Source organism: Schistocerca piceifrons, chromosome X (genome assembly GCF_021461385.2).
Source record: "Schistocerca piceifrons isolate TAMUIC-IGC-003096 chromosome X, iqSchPice1.1, whole genome shotgun sequence".
Classification (NCBI taxonomy): domain Eukaryota; kingdom Metazoa; phylum Arthropoda; class Insecta; order Orthoptera; family Acrididae; genus Schistocerca; species Schistocerca piceifrons.
In genome coordinates this window covers 517,033,092-517,052,153 of record NC_060149.1, presented here as the reverse complement: position 1 = coordinate 517,052,153, position 19,062 = coordinate 517,033,092, and the positions used below count along the sequence as shown (strand labels likewise).

General features: G+C 42.1%; 1 protein-coding gene across 3 annotated transcripts in view; it reads left to right on the top strand.

Annotated features, from left to right (window-relative positions):
• The window catches only part of LOC124721529 (synapse-associated protein 1), a 289,918-nt gene that overhangs the window by 236,101 nt on the left and 34,755 nt on the right, over positions 1-19,062 (top strand). For all 3 annotated transcript variants that reach the window (XM_047246548.1, XM_047246547.1, XM_047246549.1), the window contains exons 5-6: positions 9,579-9,719; positions 13,474-13,613. In XM_047246548.1, the coding sequence (XP_047102504.1) occupies positions 9,579-9,719; positions 13,474-13,613 (281 nt within the window). The remainder of the gene's footprint in view (positions 1-9,578; positions 9,720-13,473; positions 13,614-19,062) is intronic.

Genomic DNA, 19,062 nt, shown 5'->3' with positions numbered 1-19,062 from the left:
AAATAAAGTTAATTGTGGGGTGTTATTACTGGCCACCAGGTTCCACTGTGACCGTTCTAGAATCATTCAAAGGGAGTCTACATTCTGTATCGCAGAAGTACCCGGATCATGCTATATTAGTCGGAGGCGACTTCAACCTACCTAGTATAGACTGGGATGTCTATGGATTCATTACAGGTGGTACAGACAAGCCGTCGTGTGAATTACTTTTGAACACATTATCCGAAAACTGTCTTGAGCAGCTAAATCGACACCCAACACATAACGGAAATATTTTAGATCTGGTAGACACGAACAGACCAGACCTCATCGATGGTGTCAGTGCTGAGACAGGGATTAGTGATCATGATGTTATCATTACGACTATGGTTATGAAAGTTAAAAAGTCGGTCAAAAAGGCTAGGAGAGTATTCTTACTAGAAAGAGCAGATAAGCAGTTGTTAGCATCCTACTTAGTAAATGAATCTACTTCATTTACTTCCGGTACGATGGACGTGGAAGAATTATGGGCAAATTTTAAACACATTGTAAATCACGCATTGGACAAGTATGTGCCGAAAAAGTGGGTTACGAACGGAAAACACTCACCATGGTTTAACAACGCAATTCGGAGAATGCTCAGGAAGCAAAGGCAGCTGCACTCGCGGTACTAGGAAGATCGGGAGAGGCAAAAGTTAGTAGAGATTTTTGCTGCTGCAAAAAGAGCCACGCGCGAAGCATTCAACCACTACCACCGTCATACCTTAGCAAAAGATCTTGCTGAAAACCCAAGGAAATTCTGGTCTTATGTAAAATTGGTAAGCGGGTCGAAGGCTTCCATCCAGTCACTCACTGATCAGTCTGGCCTGGCAACGGAAGACAGCAAAACGAAAGCTGAAATTTTAAATTTAGCATTTGAGAAAGCTTTCACGCAGGAGGATCGTACAAACTAACTGCCGATTGAGCCTTGTACAAATTCCCGTATGGAGGACATAGTGATAGACATCCCTGGGATTGTGAAGCAGCTGAATGAGTTGAAAATAAATAAATCGCCAGGTCCTGATGGGATTCCAATTTGGTTTTACAGAGAGTACTCTACTGCATTGGCTCCTTACTTAGCTTGCATTTATCGCGAATCTCTTGCCCAACGTAAAGTCCCAAGCGACTGGAAAAAAGCGCAGGTTGCGCCTGTATATAAGAATGGTAGAAGGACGGATCCTCAAAATTACAGACCAATATCGTTAACATTGGTCTGTTGCAGGATTCTCGAACATATTCTCAGTTTGAATATAATGAATTTCCTTGAGACAGATAAGTTGCTGTCCATGCATCAGCACGGCTTTAGAAAGCATCGCTCCTGCGAAATGCAACTCGCCCTTTTTTCACATGACATCTTGCGAACCATGGATGAAGGGTATCAGACGGATACCATATTCCTTGACTTCCGGAAAGCATTTGATTTGGTGCCCGACTGGAGACTCCTAACTAAGGTACGAGCATATGGGATTGGTTCCCAAGACTGTGAGTGGCTCGTAGACTTCTTAAGTAATAGAACCCAGTACGTTGTCCTCGATGGTGAGTGTTCATCGGAGGTGAGGGTATCATCTGGAGTACACAAGGGAAGTGTGGTAGGTCCACTGTTGTTTTCTATCTACATAAATGATCATTTGGATAGGGAGGATAGCAATGTGCGGCTGTTTGCTGATGATGCTGTGGTGTACGGGAAGGTGTCTGTAGGAAGATACAAGATGACTTGGACAGGATTTGTGATTGGTGTAAAGAATGGCAGCTAAATCTAAATATAGATAAATGTAAATTAATGGGGATGAATAGGAAAAAGAATCCCGTAATGTTTGAATACTCCATTAGTAGTGTAGCGCTTGACACAGTCACGTCGATTAAATATTTGGGCGTAACATTGCAGAGCGATATGAAGTGGGACAAGCATGTAATGGCAGTTGTGGGGAAGGCGGATAGTCGTCTTCGGTTCATTGGTAGAATTTTGGGAAGATGTGGTTCATCTGTAAAGGAGACTGCTTATAAAACACTAATACGACCTATTCTTGTGTACTGCTTGAGCGTTTGGGATCTCTATCAGGTAGGATTGAGGGAGGACGTAGAAGCAATTCAGAGGCGGGCTGCTAGATTTGTTACTGGTAGGTTTGATCATCACGCGAGTGTTACGGAAATGCTTCAGGAACTCGGGTGGGAGTCTCTAGAGGAAAGGAGGTGTTCTTTTCGTGAATCGCTACTGAGGAAATTTAGAGAACCAGCATTTGAGGCTGACTGCAGTACAATTTTACTGCCGCCAACTTACATTTCGCGGAAAGACCACAAAGATGAGATGAGGATGAGATGAGAATGAGGATGGGATAAGGATGGGATAAGGATGGGATAAGGATGAGATGAGACGAGATTAGGGCTCGTACAGAGGCATATAGGCAGTCATTTTTCCCTAATTCAGTTTGGGAGTGGAACAGGGAGAGAAGATGCTAGTTGTGGTACGAGGTACCCTCCGCCACGCACCGTATGGTGGATTGCGGAGTATGTATGTAGATGTAGATGTACAGTTGGCTTTCAGAGCTGTCAGACTCTCCCTGCCCCCTTGATGGTGGGGGGTACTTTCCTTCTGGTTGCTCCTGCAAAACCTACTTCAGGAGCAACCCCCCACCACCCGCACCCCACCCCCACCCATCGGGGATGTCAGTCCCCACTTCTCAGCTGGAGAAGCGTAAGTCTTCTTCGGCAGGAAGGGATCCCTTGGGTCACTCCATTCCCAGATTCCTACCAGTGGCAAAGCTGACACCTGCCAGTGGCTGAAGCAACCACAGGGCTTCACGGACCTCCTCAGTCCCTGAGACTGAATCAGTGAAGCCCTCCCATCCAGAAAAACGTAAGGAGCAGTCAGAGAAACCTAAAAAGAAAAAGAGCCCCAAGAATCAAGGCACTGTAGTGGCACCCACACCACCACTACCTACAAGCTGTGTCTGAGGATGAGGTGGAGATTCTGGCATCCCCTGAGGACCTAGACCTCGCGACCTCGCTGGGCTCTCAGAGACAATGGATGTCGATCGCACAGGTACTCATCTGGTGGCAGCAGGTGACCCTGAGGCATAGACTGCCTCATTGATTGTTTCATGCCTTCCCAGTCTCACAATCACGTCCACCACCTGGCTGAGCTATGGCAACTTTTAAGCTTTACACCTGCTTTCTGCATTGCTCTCCAAGAAACCTGGTTCCCAGTAATGCAGACCCCTGACCTCCGCAGCTATAAGGGATATTACAGGAACCGTAGCGACTTTATAAAAAGGGAGACAGGGATAATGTTGATAATTATAGACCTATTTCTATGCCATCGGTGTGTGCTAAAGTTATCGAGAGGGTTGTATATACAAGGTTACTGCAGCATTTAAATTCACATAATTTGCTGTCAGATGTACAGTTTGGTTTTAGAAATGGCTTAACAACTGAAAATGCTATAGTCTCTTTTCTCTGTGAGGTTTTGGACGGATTAAATAAAAGGTTGCGAACGTTAGGTGTTTTCTTTGATTTAACGAAGGCTTTTGACTGTGTTGACCACAAAATATTACTGCAGAAGTTGGAACATTATGGAGTAAGGGGAGTAGCTTACAATTGGTTCGCCTCTTACTTTAAGAACAGAAAGCAGAAGGTAATTCTCCGCAATATTGAGAGTGGTAATGATGTTCAGTCCCAATGGGGCACTGTTAAATGGGGCGTTCCCCAAGGATCGGTGCTGGGGCCACTGCTGTTTCTTATCTATATAAATGATATGCCTTCTAGTATTACAGGTGATTCAAAAATATTTCTGTTTGCTGATGACACCAGCTTGGTAGTGAAGGATCTTGTGTGTAATATTGAAACATTATCAAATAATGTAGTTCGTGAAATAAGTTCGTGGCTTGTTGAAAATAATTTGATGCTAAATCACAGTAAGACTCAGTTTTTACAGTTTCTAACTCACAATTCAACAAGAACTGATATTTTAATCAGACAGAATGGGCATGTTATAAGCGAGACGGAACAGTTCAAGTTCCTAGGCGTACGGATAGATAGTAAGCTGTTGTGGAAAGCCCATGTTCAGGATCTTGTTCAGAAACTAAATGCCGCTTTATTTACCATTAGAACAGTATCTGAAATAAGTGACATTTCAACACGAAAAGTAGTCTACTTCGCATATTTTCATATGCTTATGTCATATGGTATTATTTTTTGGGGCAATTCTTCGGATTCAAAAAGGGTATTTTTGGCACAAAAACGGGCTGTTCGAGCTATGTGTGGTGTAAGTTCAAAAACCTCTTGTCGACCCCTATTCAATAGTCTGGGAATTTTGACATTGCCCTCACAGTATATATTTTCTTTAATGTCGTTTGTTGTTAGCAATATTAGCTTATTCCCAAGAGTTAGCAGCTTTCACTCAGTTAATACTAGGCAGAAGTCAAATCTGCATGTTGAATGCACATCCTTGACTCTTGCGCAGAAAGGAGTGCAGTATTCTGCTGCATCCATTTTCAATAAGCTACCACAAGAACTCAAAAATCTTAGCAGTAGCCCAAACGCTTTTAAGTCTAAAACTGAAGAGTTTCCTCATGGCTCACTCCTTCTACTCTGTCGAGGAGCACCTGGAAGAACTAAAAAATTAAGCAAATTCCAGTGTTACATTCTTGATTTTCTTTATTTAAACTAACGACGTGTCGCCTGAATATGTTTCTTATACACTCCTGGAAGTTGAAATAAGAACACCGTGAATTCATTGTCCCAGGAAGGGGAAACTTTATTGACACATTCCTGGGGTCAGATACATCACATGATCACACTGACAGAACCACAGGCACATAGACACAGGCAACAGAGCATGCACAATGTCGGCACTAGTACAGTGTATATCCACCTTTCGCAGCAATGCAGGCTGCTATTCTCCCATGGAGACGATCGTAGAGATGCTGGATGTAGTCCTGTGGAACGGCTTGCCATGCCATTTCCACCTGGCGCCTCAGTTGGACCAGCGTTCGTGCTGGACGTGCAGACCGCGTGAGACGACGCTTCATCCAGTCCCAAACATGCTCAATGGGGGACAGATCCGGAGATCTTGCTGGCCAGGGTAGTTGACTTACACCTTCTAGGGCACGTTGGGTGGCACGGGATACATGCGGACGTGCATTGTCCTGTTGGAACAGCAAGTTCCCTTGCCGGTCTAGGAATGGTAGAACGATGGGTTCGATGACGGTTTGGATGTACCGTGCACTATTCAGTGTCCCCTCGATGATCACCAGTGGTGTACGGCCAGTGTAGGAGATCGCTCCCCACACCATGATGCCGGGTGTTGGCCCTGTGTGCCTCGGTCGTATGCAGTCCTGATTGTGGCGCTCACCTGCACGGCGCCAAACACGCATACGACCATCATTGGCACCAAGGCAGAAGCGACTCTCATCGCTGAAGACGTCACGTCTCCATTCGTCCATCCATTCACGCCTGTCGCGACACCACTGGAGGCGGGCTGCACGATGTTGGGGCGTGAGCGGAAGACGGCCTAACGGTGTGCGGGACCGTAGCCCAGCTTCATGGAGACGGTTGCGAATGGTCCTCACCGATACCCCAGGAGCAACAGTGTCCCTAATTTGCTTGGAAGTGGCGGTGCGGTGCCCTACGGCACTGCGTAGGATCCTACGGTCTTGGCGTGCATCCGTGCGTCGCTGCGGTCCGGTCCCAGGTCGACGGGCACGTGCACCTTCCGCCGACCACTGGCGACAACATCGATGTACTGTGGAGACCTCACGCCCCACGTGTTGAGCAATTCGGCGGTACGTCCACCCGGCCTCCCGCATGCCCTCTATATGCCCTCGCTCAAAGTCCGTCAACTGCACATACGGTTCACGTCCACGCTGTCGCGGCATGCTACCATTGTTAAAGACTGCGATGGAGCTCCGTATGCCACGGCAAACTGGCTGACACTGACGGCGGCGGTGCACAAATGCTGCGCAGCTAGCGCCATTCGACGGCCAACACCGCGGTTCCTGGTGTGTCCGCTGTGCCGTGCGTGTGATCATTGCTTGTACAGCCCTCTCGCAGTGTCCGGAGCAAGTATGGTGGGTCTGACACACCGGTGTCAATGTGCGCATGTATTCCAGGAGTGTATTTCATTTCATCTGTTTCTGCAATCGTGTTGTAATTTCATGTATTGAATCGTTCCATGACCATGGAGACTTCTCCTTAATGTGGTCCCACGGAACAATAAATAAATAAATATAATAGTGTGTCAGGTGCAGTTTGCGTCTATGTCCTGAACTCGATATCTAGTGAACCTGTGCCCCTTCGAACCCCTCCTCAAGCTGTGGCTGTCAGGATAAGGACAATGCAGGAAATCCCCACACATTTCAGTGCGGCACATGGCACATATTAGCCCATTGATATCCCAGTTTGCAGTCCTGCACTTGTCCCCTCTATCCACTGGAGAGCACATGACAACCTGTTTGGTAGTGACCACTTACTGTCTCTCCCCCAGCGTCATGCTCACGGACGCCTAACCAGATTGGCTTTAAACAAGGCAGACTGGGGTACCTTCACCTCTGCCGTCATTGCTGAATCTCCCACACATGGTGCCATCGATGTTGTCATTGAGCAGGTCACTACAATAATCGTTTCTGCGGTGGAAAATGTGATCCCTTGTTCTTTAGGGTGCCGCCTGGTGAAAGACAGTCCTTTGGTGGATGCTGGAAGTCGGTGAGGCAATTTACAGTGTCGACGAGCTCTGCAGTGACGTAAGCAGCACCCTTCCCTAGAGCACCTAATAGCCTTTAAGCAGCTCCGTACCCGCCTTTGCCAGCTGATAAAACGATGGAAACAGGAGTGTTGGGAGAGGTATGTGTCGGCCATTGCGTGCCATACATCACCTTCCCAACTCCGGATGAAGATCAGATGTTTTCTTGGGTACCAGATCCCAACAGGTGTCCATGGCGTTAACATCAGTGGCGTGTTATCTACCGACGCAAACTCGATTGCCGAGCACTTTGCTGAGCACTATGCTCGAGCCTCTGTGTTGGAGAAGATCCCCCGTGGCCTTTTGCACCCTCAAATGACTGATGGAAAGGAAAATCGTCTCATTCACTGTATGCCACAGTGAAACCTGTCACTCCCCATTTGCAGAGTGGGAGCTCCTCAGCGCCCTTGCACATTGCCTTGACGCAACTCCTGGGCCAGATCGGATACGCAGTCAGATGATAAAACATGTCTTGTCTGACTACAAGCGACATCTCTTCTTCATTTTCAACCAGATCTGGCGCAATGGCGTCTTTCCAGCGCAATGGCGGGAGAGCACCATCATTCCGGTGCTCAAACCTGGTCAAAACCCACTTGATGTGGATAGCTACTGGCCCATCAGCCGCACCAACTTTCTTTGTAATCTACTGGAACATATGGTGTGTCGTCGGTTGGGTTTGGTCCTGGAGTTACGTGGCATACTGGCTCCATGTCAGGGTGTCTCTGTATTTTTAGTGGCTATTAATGGTCCAGCAGCAGCTGTAGGGCCGTCGGTCTCACCTCCTCTGTATGCAGATGACTTCTGCATTTCGTACTGCTCCTCCAGTACTGGTGTTGCTGAGTGGCACCTACAGGGAGCCATTCAGAAGGCACGGTCATGGGCTCTAGCTCATGGCTTCCAGTTTTCAGCCGCAATGTTGTGTGTCATGCATTTCTGTAGTTACCTTAATGATGATCCACTCACTGTAGTGGAGACATATGGATTCTTAGGATTGGTTTTCGATGCCCGATTGTCTTGACTACCTCACTTTCGTCAGCTAAGTGGAAGTGCTGGCAGCACCTCAGTGCCCTCCGCTGCCTGAGCAACACCAACTGGGGTGCAAATCGTTCTCCACTGCTGCAGCTATACAGAGCCCTTGTTCAATCCCGCCATAACTATGGGAGTCTGGTTTACAGTTCGGGGGCGCCCTCGCATTGCATTTACTCGACTCAGTGCACCAATGTGGTGTCCACTTAGCGACGGGAACTTTTAGAATGAGTCCAGTGACCAGTGTCCTGGTGGAGGCAGGAGTCCCTTCATTGAAGGTTAGGCATGCACAACTGCTCACCAGTTACATTGCACATATTCATAGTTCTCCTGCGTGTCTGAATTACCATCTCCTTTTCCCAACCACAGCGGTTCATCTCCCACATCGGCGGCCCAGGTCAGAGCTTACGATTGCAGTTCGCGTCCAATCCCTTCTGTCTTAACTGGAGTCCTTCCCTTTACCACTTTGCAGAGTGGCTGGCTTTTCCTTTTTATTCTCATGGTCAGCCAGCTATGGTAATCTGCTCTCTTGTTTTGATCTCTTCTACATGTTTCTTGCGTCTCTCTGTGGTTTTCTGGTCCAATTTCTGTCTATTTTAGTGTCTGTTGCCATTCTGTCATTCTTGTGGTTTTCTCCTTTCTTCCTGCTGTGTTTTGTATGTCTCGATTATTTTACTTGCACCTTGTGGAATTATGACCTGATGACCTAGCAGTTTGATCCCTCCCCCCTTTTTTCAAACCAACCAACCAACCAACACTCAAATCTTTTGGTCAGCAACACTAATTCATATTTTTGTGAGCATTCTGGATCTGCTGTTTTCTTCTCCAAGAACTGTCTGAAGCAGAGATTCTTCAGCTTCTCCAATCAATGGGGAATTGCAAGACATCATTGTATCACACAGGCCCTTGAAGGATGACTACACAATTGTAGATCGATTTGTTTGCTCAAGTAACAGTGTTTATCTGCTGTCCACCTCTTTTCTTCACAAAGCTGCTGTCTCTGGCTGTATCACAGTGTTGTTGCACATTAAACTGCTTTTCTGCAGTAACTTTAACTTCTCTACAAAATATTATTTCCCCATCAATGCTGAAGAACTTCTCTCCAAAATCAACAAATTGCAGACTGTAAACAGTAATTCACTGCTGTGGTTTTGTGCAAAAGTTACTAGTGATGGTTGAACGAACAAACATATGCACAGACTGTGCTGTTTTACGATATACGGACATGTGTGCTCGCACTACTTAGCAGTGTTACGAACGTACGTAACAACAAATGACAATGACATATAAATGTCAGCTTGTATAGAGTAGAAATGGCTTAAAGCCAAAAAATCTGCACTTGATAATGGCCTGAGGCCGAAATTGCAATAGTGGAAATAAAAAGTTTAACGGTCACTGGCATAAACACAATGTCTTTGAAGAGACAGCTGATTATGATGGCTACTTGTGTGTAGCAGACTCATATTTGTATCAGTCAGACAATTTTTTCCCCCCTTCTTCTTGACACATTCATTAAGTGTTTTTGAACTTCCTTTATTTTATAGTAAGTCAACACCATAAACTTTAATTATTTACATGTAAGTCGGCAGCACAAAAATGTGGAATGAAGCGGTCTTTCCCCCCAAACACCTCCTAGCAACCTCACATGGTCCTTCTCCTAGACACGTGATGGGACAAGATTTGTTCCAAAACTTTGTTACTGTAACATAATTCATATTGCTTTTGCTATGTAATGACTAAGACAATTCTTGTTCAAAAATCAACATTGAGATTAGTACATATATTTGTTGTGTTTCAGAGCCTTCTTGGAGACTTCAACAAAGAACAGGAATCATTCATCAAGGAAAAACAATCAAAAGGTGCGGAACCTGCCTTTCCTCCATGGGTTGGCTGTGCTAATGAAGAATCTCTCAAAGAAGAATGCCTCACACTTTCTACGGTACTTTTTTCCTTACATATTAATTATGTTTGTGCAGTATGACATTACAGATGACTTACATCACTACATCAAGTGGTTCATTGGATTCAATACCACAAATGCGTCCAGTTCATAAAACCACCCATGTTACAAAGAATTGTCAGTATCCTCTAACACAGAAATAAGTAATGTAACTAAACTGCCTTATCAGTTAACTGTTCTCTTTAAGCCAGATAAGAAAATCTGACAAAGGATTGTGGTTTCATGAAACAGCGTTTTTCAGACATTTTTTAGGTTTACATAATAGTGTGTGTCCATATCAGTTATTTTTTTGTTTCTCTTGTAGAGGACCATAACAGAGTAGTCAAGCCTATATTAGAAATATGTTATCCAGAAAAAAAATAAAATTCAGTAAGTAAGGGCACTTTTTCTGCTCCATTGGTAGACTGTACTGACTCAACAATAACATTCTTAACTTCACTGTTGTTCCTGTACATCAGCTGTATTGCTTCAGTGATTAACTCTTTTTTTTGTAGTGATTTGAGATCATTTTATGATGAGTGCCTTGTTGTCTGTATGCACCAAGGAAAAAATGAAGAGTAATTATTCCCTATACTCTGAAGGGACTAAAGCTGTGGATATTATTTGCAGAATGCCCCTGCAGTGTGGTGATAGCTCTCTTACTTAACAAAAAAATTTAAGAGAGTATAAATCATTTCAGAAGTCAGTGTGTCTTGATCTGTAATGAAGAACAGTTGGGTATGCCACTCGCTTAAAAAATGGATAGCAATATAGACACAATGAGCAAATTATTTATGATAATCGTCATGGGAGAATTGATGACTGCACATGAGTCCAACATTAGCCGTGGTTCAGTGATTGCAGTTGTCCACAAATTTCTAAACTATCACAATGTGCACATTTGTTGGATGCCATCTCACCTGACAAATGCAAAAAGAAATGCTTGGAAATATTGAAATCACATTTAAGACACGACACGGGTCCATCATTAGGAAAACAGATTAACTGGCAGAGAAGGAAGTTCAAAAGCCAGGATTCTACAGGAAGTTGATGACATGCATGTTCCGGGATAGGGAAGATCCACCACTAATTCATTACACTTCTAAAAATAAAACAATAAAAAGTGGTAGCAGTTGTGAGCTAATGTGTGATCTGAAATCCAAAATCAAAAACTAATAGGAGAGGGAAGTTTACAAAAGGTGTTATATTGCTTCAGCTGTCTTCATACTACTGGGAAGACAAAAATCCAGTAACCTCAAAACATTGGTTTTGAGTGGCTGGAGCACCCACTAAACAATCGTGGTCTAGCTCAAGATGAATTTCACCTGTTTGGTTGCATGAAGGAGCACCTGCATGCATGAATACAATGTGTGAAGTTCGTGGATAATGTGCAAGAGTGGATCTAGATGATGGCACAAAGCTTCTTCTGGAACAGAATTACACGATTAAGTCACATTAATGTGACCACTGCCTATGTTAGATATCAGTACGCAATAATCGCTCGCATATGGCAGATGGCAGAATGAACTGTGGAGGGTACATGAAGTGTGTCCAGGGCATGCACTAAACAGTACGTTCTTTGTCATAATGCAGAAACAGAGTGATTTGTCTGATGTCCAAAGAGGCAAGATTATTGTATTTCAGCTCATGGGTGGAAGCCTTTCCAAAAAAGCTGAGTTTGTTAAGTGTTGGTGTGCCACTGTGGTTAAAGTGCATATGCATGGCAAAACGGTGCTATCCAAAACCGGTGCTGAGGCAACTGTGGTGCAGCACGGGCCGTTAATGACAGTGGTGAGAGACGGCAGCAGTGATGTGTATGGGTGAATAGACATGCCACTGTTGAGCAACTGACTGCCCAGATGAACCAAGGGGTTACCAAATGTGTCTCCTCAAGTGAATGTTGCTGCAGTAAGTATGTGGGTCATGGACCTATGCTGACAGCTGTTCATAGGTGTCAGACTTGAATTTTGCACACGAGTACTGCAACTGACGTCCCCTTAGTGGTGACAAAGGGCCTTTGCAAATGAATTTACGTTTGTGGTTTGAATAGTGCCAGGATGAATTTAGCGTACTCTTGTGGCCACTAAACTCCCTGGGTTTATACGAAGTCAAGAGTGAGGGAGACCACCTTCAGTCAGGCTGATTGAGCCATGTATTCTCAACCAAGAAACGTAGCACAGCTGGCCACAGCACTGAAGTCGGCATGGCTCCACATCCATGTCAGTACCTTCCAGACACTTCTTGATGTCCCGCACTGCAGAAGGTGGTTATTCAGGCTTTTGAAAAGGGGGTCACTTTGTGACTGGACAGGGTGTGTGTATCATTTCAAGAGACTGAGGAAGTGTTTGGAGGTTGAGGGAGTTTATGTAGTGGAACTATGTTGCAGTTATTTTCCCATTGAAAAATTAATTTAAATTTTCCTTTACTTTTTGACTTGCCCACGTACTACACAGTTCACTCATTTTGCTACTTTTCACTCTCTGCAGAGAAACTTTCATATTCTCCTCGATATTTAATGTAGTCTTGTTTGACTTTAAGTTTTATAAATCCTGTACCTACATTTCTGAAGATTAACTTCCAAATACTGTCTTAAATTGGACAGGGTGAGAAAAATTTTGATTTAACATGCAAGTTTAGTGTCAGTCCATGTGAATGACAGTCTTCAGCATTACCTACTGCTGTCCAAAAAATGAACAGTTATTATGAATATTGATATCTGTTGCTTTTGATTCTGTGTATTTGACCCAGAGCCCTGTGTAATTTCTCCCTTTGCAGCATATGGGATGCAATTTGCTACATTTCCACTTGGCAAAAAACATCCTTCACTGGTGCTGACATAGCCATTATATAAGACAAGAAATACCAATTCTGCTTGTCACATTGTTGCCTGCTTCCAGACATCGAGGTGGGGAAGGGGGGAGAGGTTATCTCCTTTGTCAAGTAATAGTGGATATGAACCAAGGCAAACATTCACCAACCTAATATTTGTATATATTCAAGAACATAAATTTTTTGCCATATTGATGCCACTCAAATGTGTAACAGGATTCCTGTGTGACGGGTAAGAAGCAGATCTAGGAAACATTGCTAAAAGCCATTTTCTCGGAGACCATCGTGGTTAGAACATTCATGTGCTTTACTTTACACCTATTTAATTTATTTTGGTAATTATGTCAATATTTTCAGTTAACAGCGTCACAATTTATTTTGAGATTCAGTGCATTGATATGTGCAGCTTACAATCAAGAAATTGATTATATGTGAATTGAACATTAAAATTGCATTAGAGCCACAGGGAAATGTTTACATTACTACTGGATATACTGCAAGAAAGCTGTATGTGACTTCTGTGCCTCTAGTGCAAGCCAGCTTCTGAACTATGCAGGGCATTGATTTGATGTGATACCCTCATATGTTACATGTTGATACCATCTTCAGAAGATCTTTAATGTAACATAAATATTAAAAAAATGTTTTCTGCTTCTGCAACCTTTGTAATTCAACTAGCTTTTGTGTTCAGAGATCAGGTTCATATATATTCTCTCTCTCTCTTTCTCTCTCTCTCTCTCTCTCTCTCTCTCTCTCTCTCTCTCTCTCTCTCTCACACACACACACACACACACACACACACACACACACACACACAGTGAATGTTTCAGTATTGACTTCATTGTTAAGTATTAGGTGATGTTAATTTTCGGGTGAAACTTCTCTTTCTCTGAACTACTAAGCAAATGTTTTCTTAAAATTCTAGGACAGGCGAACCTTTGTCCGTAGCCCACCAGCTGGCGTAGACTTTCATTTTGACTATGAAGTGTCATATCCCGTAGCCATGGCAACGCTGGCAGAGGACCCAAATCTGGAGAAGATGAGATTTGAACTGGTTCCTAAAGTGTAAGTACTAGTTTCCATACAATGTCTGTGTCTGTAATCCTTAGGGCATTATAAATATGTTTCAAGTGCTTCAGTATGTTCACATCTTTTTGTTGGAATGTTATGTTTAATTTTTCCGTTATCCCATTAACCCTCTCCCACTGAACAAAATTGGTTGAAAGGAGTGATGGTAAGCATTTTTTATGATCTTTCCTATTCAAATTGGAAAATATCTTTAGTAGAAAGATTATGATTCTGCTCTTTCATGGTGCTTGTACGGGTGTTATTGAACTTGTCTATAATAATAAAAGATTTAAAGAGTTCAGTATTAGAAAATAATTTTTTGGTAGAATACAGACGATGAAAGGAGTAAAGGTAACAACTCAACATACAGCTGAGGTATTGAGTGATTGACGGACACACAAACAGAATGGAAAATGATCTTGTCTTCCTGACAGTATGGAAATAAAGTACGTGAGATTCTTCATGTGTCTCTAACAAAATTATCTTTTCTATTCCTCATTGACTTCTTATACGAGGGCTATCCACAAAGTACATTACATTTTGGAATTAAAAATAAATAAAGTATTGGAATTTTTTTTATTATATACAGATGAAAGCCACACTTAAATACTACTTTTCTACATAGTTGCCATTTAAATTAAGGCACTTATCGTAGCAATGGACGAGCTTGGAAATTCCTTTGTCGTAAAATTCGGCCACCTGCACCTTCAACCACGTGGTTACCTCTTCTTGAAGCTGTGCGTCATCAAAACGCTGCATAGCCAACCACTTCTTCATTGCTGGGAATAAGTGGAAGTCACTCGGTGCCAGGTCGGGACTGTACAGCAGATGAGGAAACAACTCCCACTTAAAAGATTCGAGAACTTCGCGAGTGGCATTTGCCATGTGGGCCCGGGTGTTGTCGTGAATCAGCAACATCTTTGAGCCCAACTTTCCCCTGCGCTTGTTTTGTATTGCTCTTCTGAGGTTTTGTAGAGTTTGGCAATACCTTTGTGAGTTTATTGTAGTGCCTCTTTCCAGGAAATCCACAAAAATCACACCTTTTCTGTCCCAAAAGAGGTAACCACGTGGTTGAAGGCGCAAGTGGCCTGATTTTACGACGAAGGAATTTCCAAGCTCATCCATCGCTACGATAAGTGCCTTAATTTAAATGGCAACTATGTAGAAAAGTAGTATTTAAGTGTGGCTTTCATCTGTATATAATAAAAAAAATTTCCAATACTTTATTTATTTTTAATTCCAAAACATAATGTACTTTGTGGATATCCCTCGTATAAATTTGTTTTGGATATGCTGCAAAGTCAGTTTTCATCACACAATTCATGAGTGAGTGATCTCGCCAGTTATATTTTCTCATATAGTTTTTCATGTCGGCTTCCTGTTAATGAAGAGAGCACTTAAGTTTCAGTACATTTCTTTTTCAATTGGAGGGTACACAGTTCCAGAACTGTATGTAACTTGTTGCAGAAATAGCAGTTCAGACTGTAATAAATTATAAGCAGAATGACAGAATGTCTAGATAGTTTCCACTTCTATGTTAGTGTGATCGTGAATGATCTGTAGTTAAGAACATTGACACATTTTACCTGTTTTGGAAAAGCATTTGTGCTTGATGGTGTCACATTATATTGTTCATAAAATTTCAGTCACCTAGTCTGTATTCAAAGTGAGCGTAAGAACTGAGACTTACGGTGGAACCCTATAGAGTTATGTGTGCTTTTGATAGGAATGATTTGACCATGTGGTTCAGCAGCAGCTTTGCTAACTCAGACCTTTCATTTATATCATTACATTATTTTCATTCAGTTGCCTTCTATGTCATTAATATGAATAAAGAATGTGTTGCAAAATACACAGTGCCCATTGAAGGGGAGCTGAACAGGACAATAAAAGCATGAACTATGGATTTGTAGTCAAAAAAGACACTGAAGATGATAGAAACTTTCAGAGATGACGAAGAGGGGTAAATGTATCAATTTGAGGTAAGAGACCTTGGTCTGGAAATTACAAAGTTGAAAGTTAAAAGCGAAAATCATTCTGATACCTCTGCATAACTTAAGAGCTGTGAGCACTTGCTCATCTTAGATACTGAGAAACACATCTCTTCTAATGCAAGCCCTTTAGTCCCCATATTTTTGTTGGAGGTAGTATGGACCAAAACAAGAAAAAAGCCCAATAAATGTGGGCTCTGAAATGCATGCCTTGAGAGCTATAAGCACATATTCAGTAGAAGAGATGTTTCACGGTACTGGAAGTGAAAAAGTGTTTGCAGCTTTTAAGGTACACACTTTAGACCCCGTGTTTACTGGATATTTTTTTCTTGTTTTGTTTCATACTGCCACCTTTGAAAAGTGCATACTCTACAATCTTCAAAACAGCAGCACTGGTACAAACATTCCAGTGTTGGAGATATAAGAATGGTTTTCACATAGAACTTTAAACTCTGTCATTTCCAGACCAGGGTCCCTTACTTGGAATTTATAGATTTACCCTTGTCTGTCATCCCTGAAATATTGTATCATCATCATGGAATCTCTCTGTGTAACGGTTTACTTCATTTTACTAGTATTAATGAGTAGGGGAAGGGAAGGTGTTGATGCTTGGTTTGAACTACCCTGGCATTGGCCTGGAATGGTGTGGGGAAACTGTAGAATGCTCTTAACCATACATTGTCTGTGACATGGAAAGTGCAGAATATCATGTGAAGCTACCTATGTGTAAAATTGCTATGTGTGAGCTTATACTTATGGATTTACTTACATAATATACAGTGTGCCATAATATTAAACATTAAGGGTTTGACAGTGAAGCAAGATTAATTTTGTGTGCTTGTTAAGGCCATTGTTTTACTGAGAGGAGTGGAATCACAGGTGACAAGTGTTTCCCTCTACCCCTCCCTCTCCCTTCCTCTCCCTTCCCCTCCCTTTTTCCCCCCACAATCTGATTGAAATTTCATGTGTTGATACATCTGTCGAACTTAAACAACACTGTTTTGGAACTTTTGTGTACTTTGACTCGGTGACTTTATACTGCTGCTAATTGCAAAGTGGTTCCAACACCCATTTCTTTCATTAATGGAACTACTATTTAACCTGTTACGTAAGACACGATGACAAAATTGTCAGAAAGGAACCTGGGGAAAACTACACTGAAGTGAAGCATGGAATGTTCATTTCTTTATGGTACACATTTTCTGTAGATCTGATGTGTGAGAAAGTCATGCGGGTGCAGAATAAATCAATCCATAAAACATTAATATCCATACGTGGAATATCAGCAATAATAAGATCAATTACGGTAACTATGTAATAGGAATAATGAATTGCAGAAGTGGTGTGTTCAGCATAACTTTTCCATTACAGATTTTGATTGAAATACATATTTTCACTGTAGGTTACAAGTACAGTTGATGCCGTAATAGCCTAAAGATCATATGAAATAAAGGAAAACAAAATTGAAAAAAAAGGTAGAATGTTTTGTGAAATTGTTTGTCTAAAAGTATGAAATAAAGCAGACTGGAGAAACATTTGACACACATTTGAATGATGATCAGAATGACACAGCAATGATGACAACAGCACTTACAAGTGTGATATTACTTCTTGTAGCACATACCTTCTCTTTGTTCATATTTGAAGGACTCTCTGTAGAAAAATTTTTAAGGGTGACGAATTGTTGGAATTATTTACACATTTGGGCACAGATAATAGAAATATGTCAAGGACACACAACAGCAACTGCACTATCTACATGACCCATCAGACAAGTATCCTGTAATACTGTTTAATATTCCAAGATTATAAGTTAAAAATTGAACTCTAAATTCTAAATTGGCATCCCTCTTGCTGTGCAAGATTTTGAAAATAATTTGAAGATGTGTCAAATGTTTCTCTAATCTGTATTATTTCTTGCTTTTAGGCAAATGATTTCACAAAACATTTTATATCTTTTTCTCAATTTTTTTAAAATTTTATTTGTATTTTGAATTTTTGTTCAGAAAATGTGAAGTACAACGTAATTAAGTACTGACTGAGGAAAAGCAGAGACATTCCAGTTTGTGCTATGATTTGATATTTATTTTATTTTCCCGGCATGAAACAAAGAAATCCATGGTTTCTAATGTCATAAGTAGAATTCTGCCATCTTCTTGAGTTCCTGAGATGCTCGACCTTCATGTTCACTGTTGTCATCGTCTCAGAACAATTGGATAGTAGTCTCAGGAAGTCCTGTCACTGTAAAGTGCTGCTCTGCGTCAAACAGTGGAAAGCCTCTCAAATGTGCATACTCATAGACAACTACTGATGAGGAGCAGCCATGCAACATTTGACCTTCATCAGTATCATCCAAAATGGACAAAAAGAATCCAAAGGTGGAAATCTGGTTAACATCATATACACTTAATGAGTAACAAATATTCATCTACCCAAGTAGACTTCGCCTGAAGGAGACAAAGTAATCCCTTACAACTGAGGAGGAGTTGTTGCCCAGCTCATTGTCAGAGATAACTGAAACTGCTGCATTTTTGTGTAGAATTTGCTGCTCTAATGAACAGCTATCTGTTGAATCGTGTTAAGATGTTGATTATTAGTTGAAATGTGGGGATGATTGTCTAAGCAAAAGAGAACTGGCAGTGGTTATTGATCTTTGTGAAGCTGAAACTTGATGGATCCAATTAATCTCAACAATTTCACCCAGTACCAGTTGATAAGACCAGTGCTATCAGGCATGTATATCCTCAACATACGCCTATAGTTAGTCACGAACAATGTTGGTAGAGCTAAGGCTTGTTCTGCACACCTAAGTCAGATATGTTCTGACAGCCAGTGAGCGTTCAGTATGCTCAGAGTGCTCTGCTGTGACCACTGTAGCTAGTGCGAGCACTAAATGTGATCGTAGCATGTTGTTAAGCGAATTTCATTTCCATTTGTTGCGAGCTGTCATCGCTAATAGTGGTAGTAAGTGATAAATTCTGCATTAGTAAGCGAGAGACGTAATTTGCAGTTTATATTCTTTCTACAAGCAGAACGAATGCGCTCACCCCAACTGCCACTTGAATCGTCAATAATGCAAGCTTTGACCATGACTGGACATGTGCAAACTGCCATTGTTCGTGGATTGGACTATACTGCCGATTCCAGTATTAATTTCATCAGCAAGTCTACCACAGTCATTGATATTTAGTTTACCATGCTTTTTCAGTGCTGGCTTTCTTGTATCCTCTTACATTCCGGAGTATATACCAATTGCGCAAATTTTATAAACTGTTGCTGCTGGTTCTGCAGGTAGTGTTTTGTGCATTTATTGGATGAATCTGAAGCAACTGCTTCTCGTGGTCTCTGACCTTAAATCCTTGGGATATATTCTGCTGTAGAGGACACTTACGTCATCAGAAGTGAAGTTGGCTTCACAAAGTTGATGGATCAATTCAGTGAACACATTATCGTGC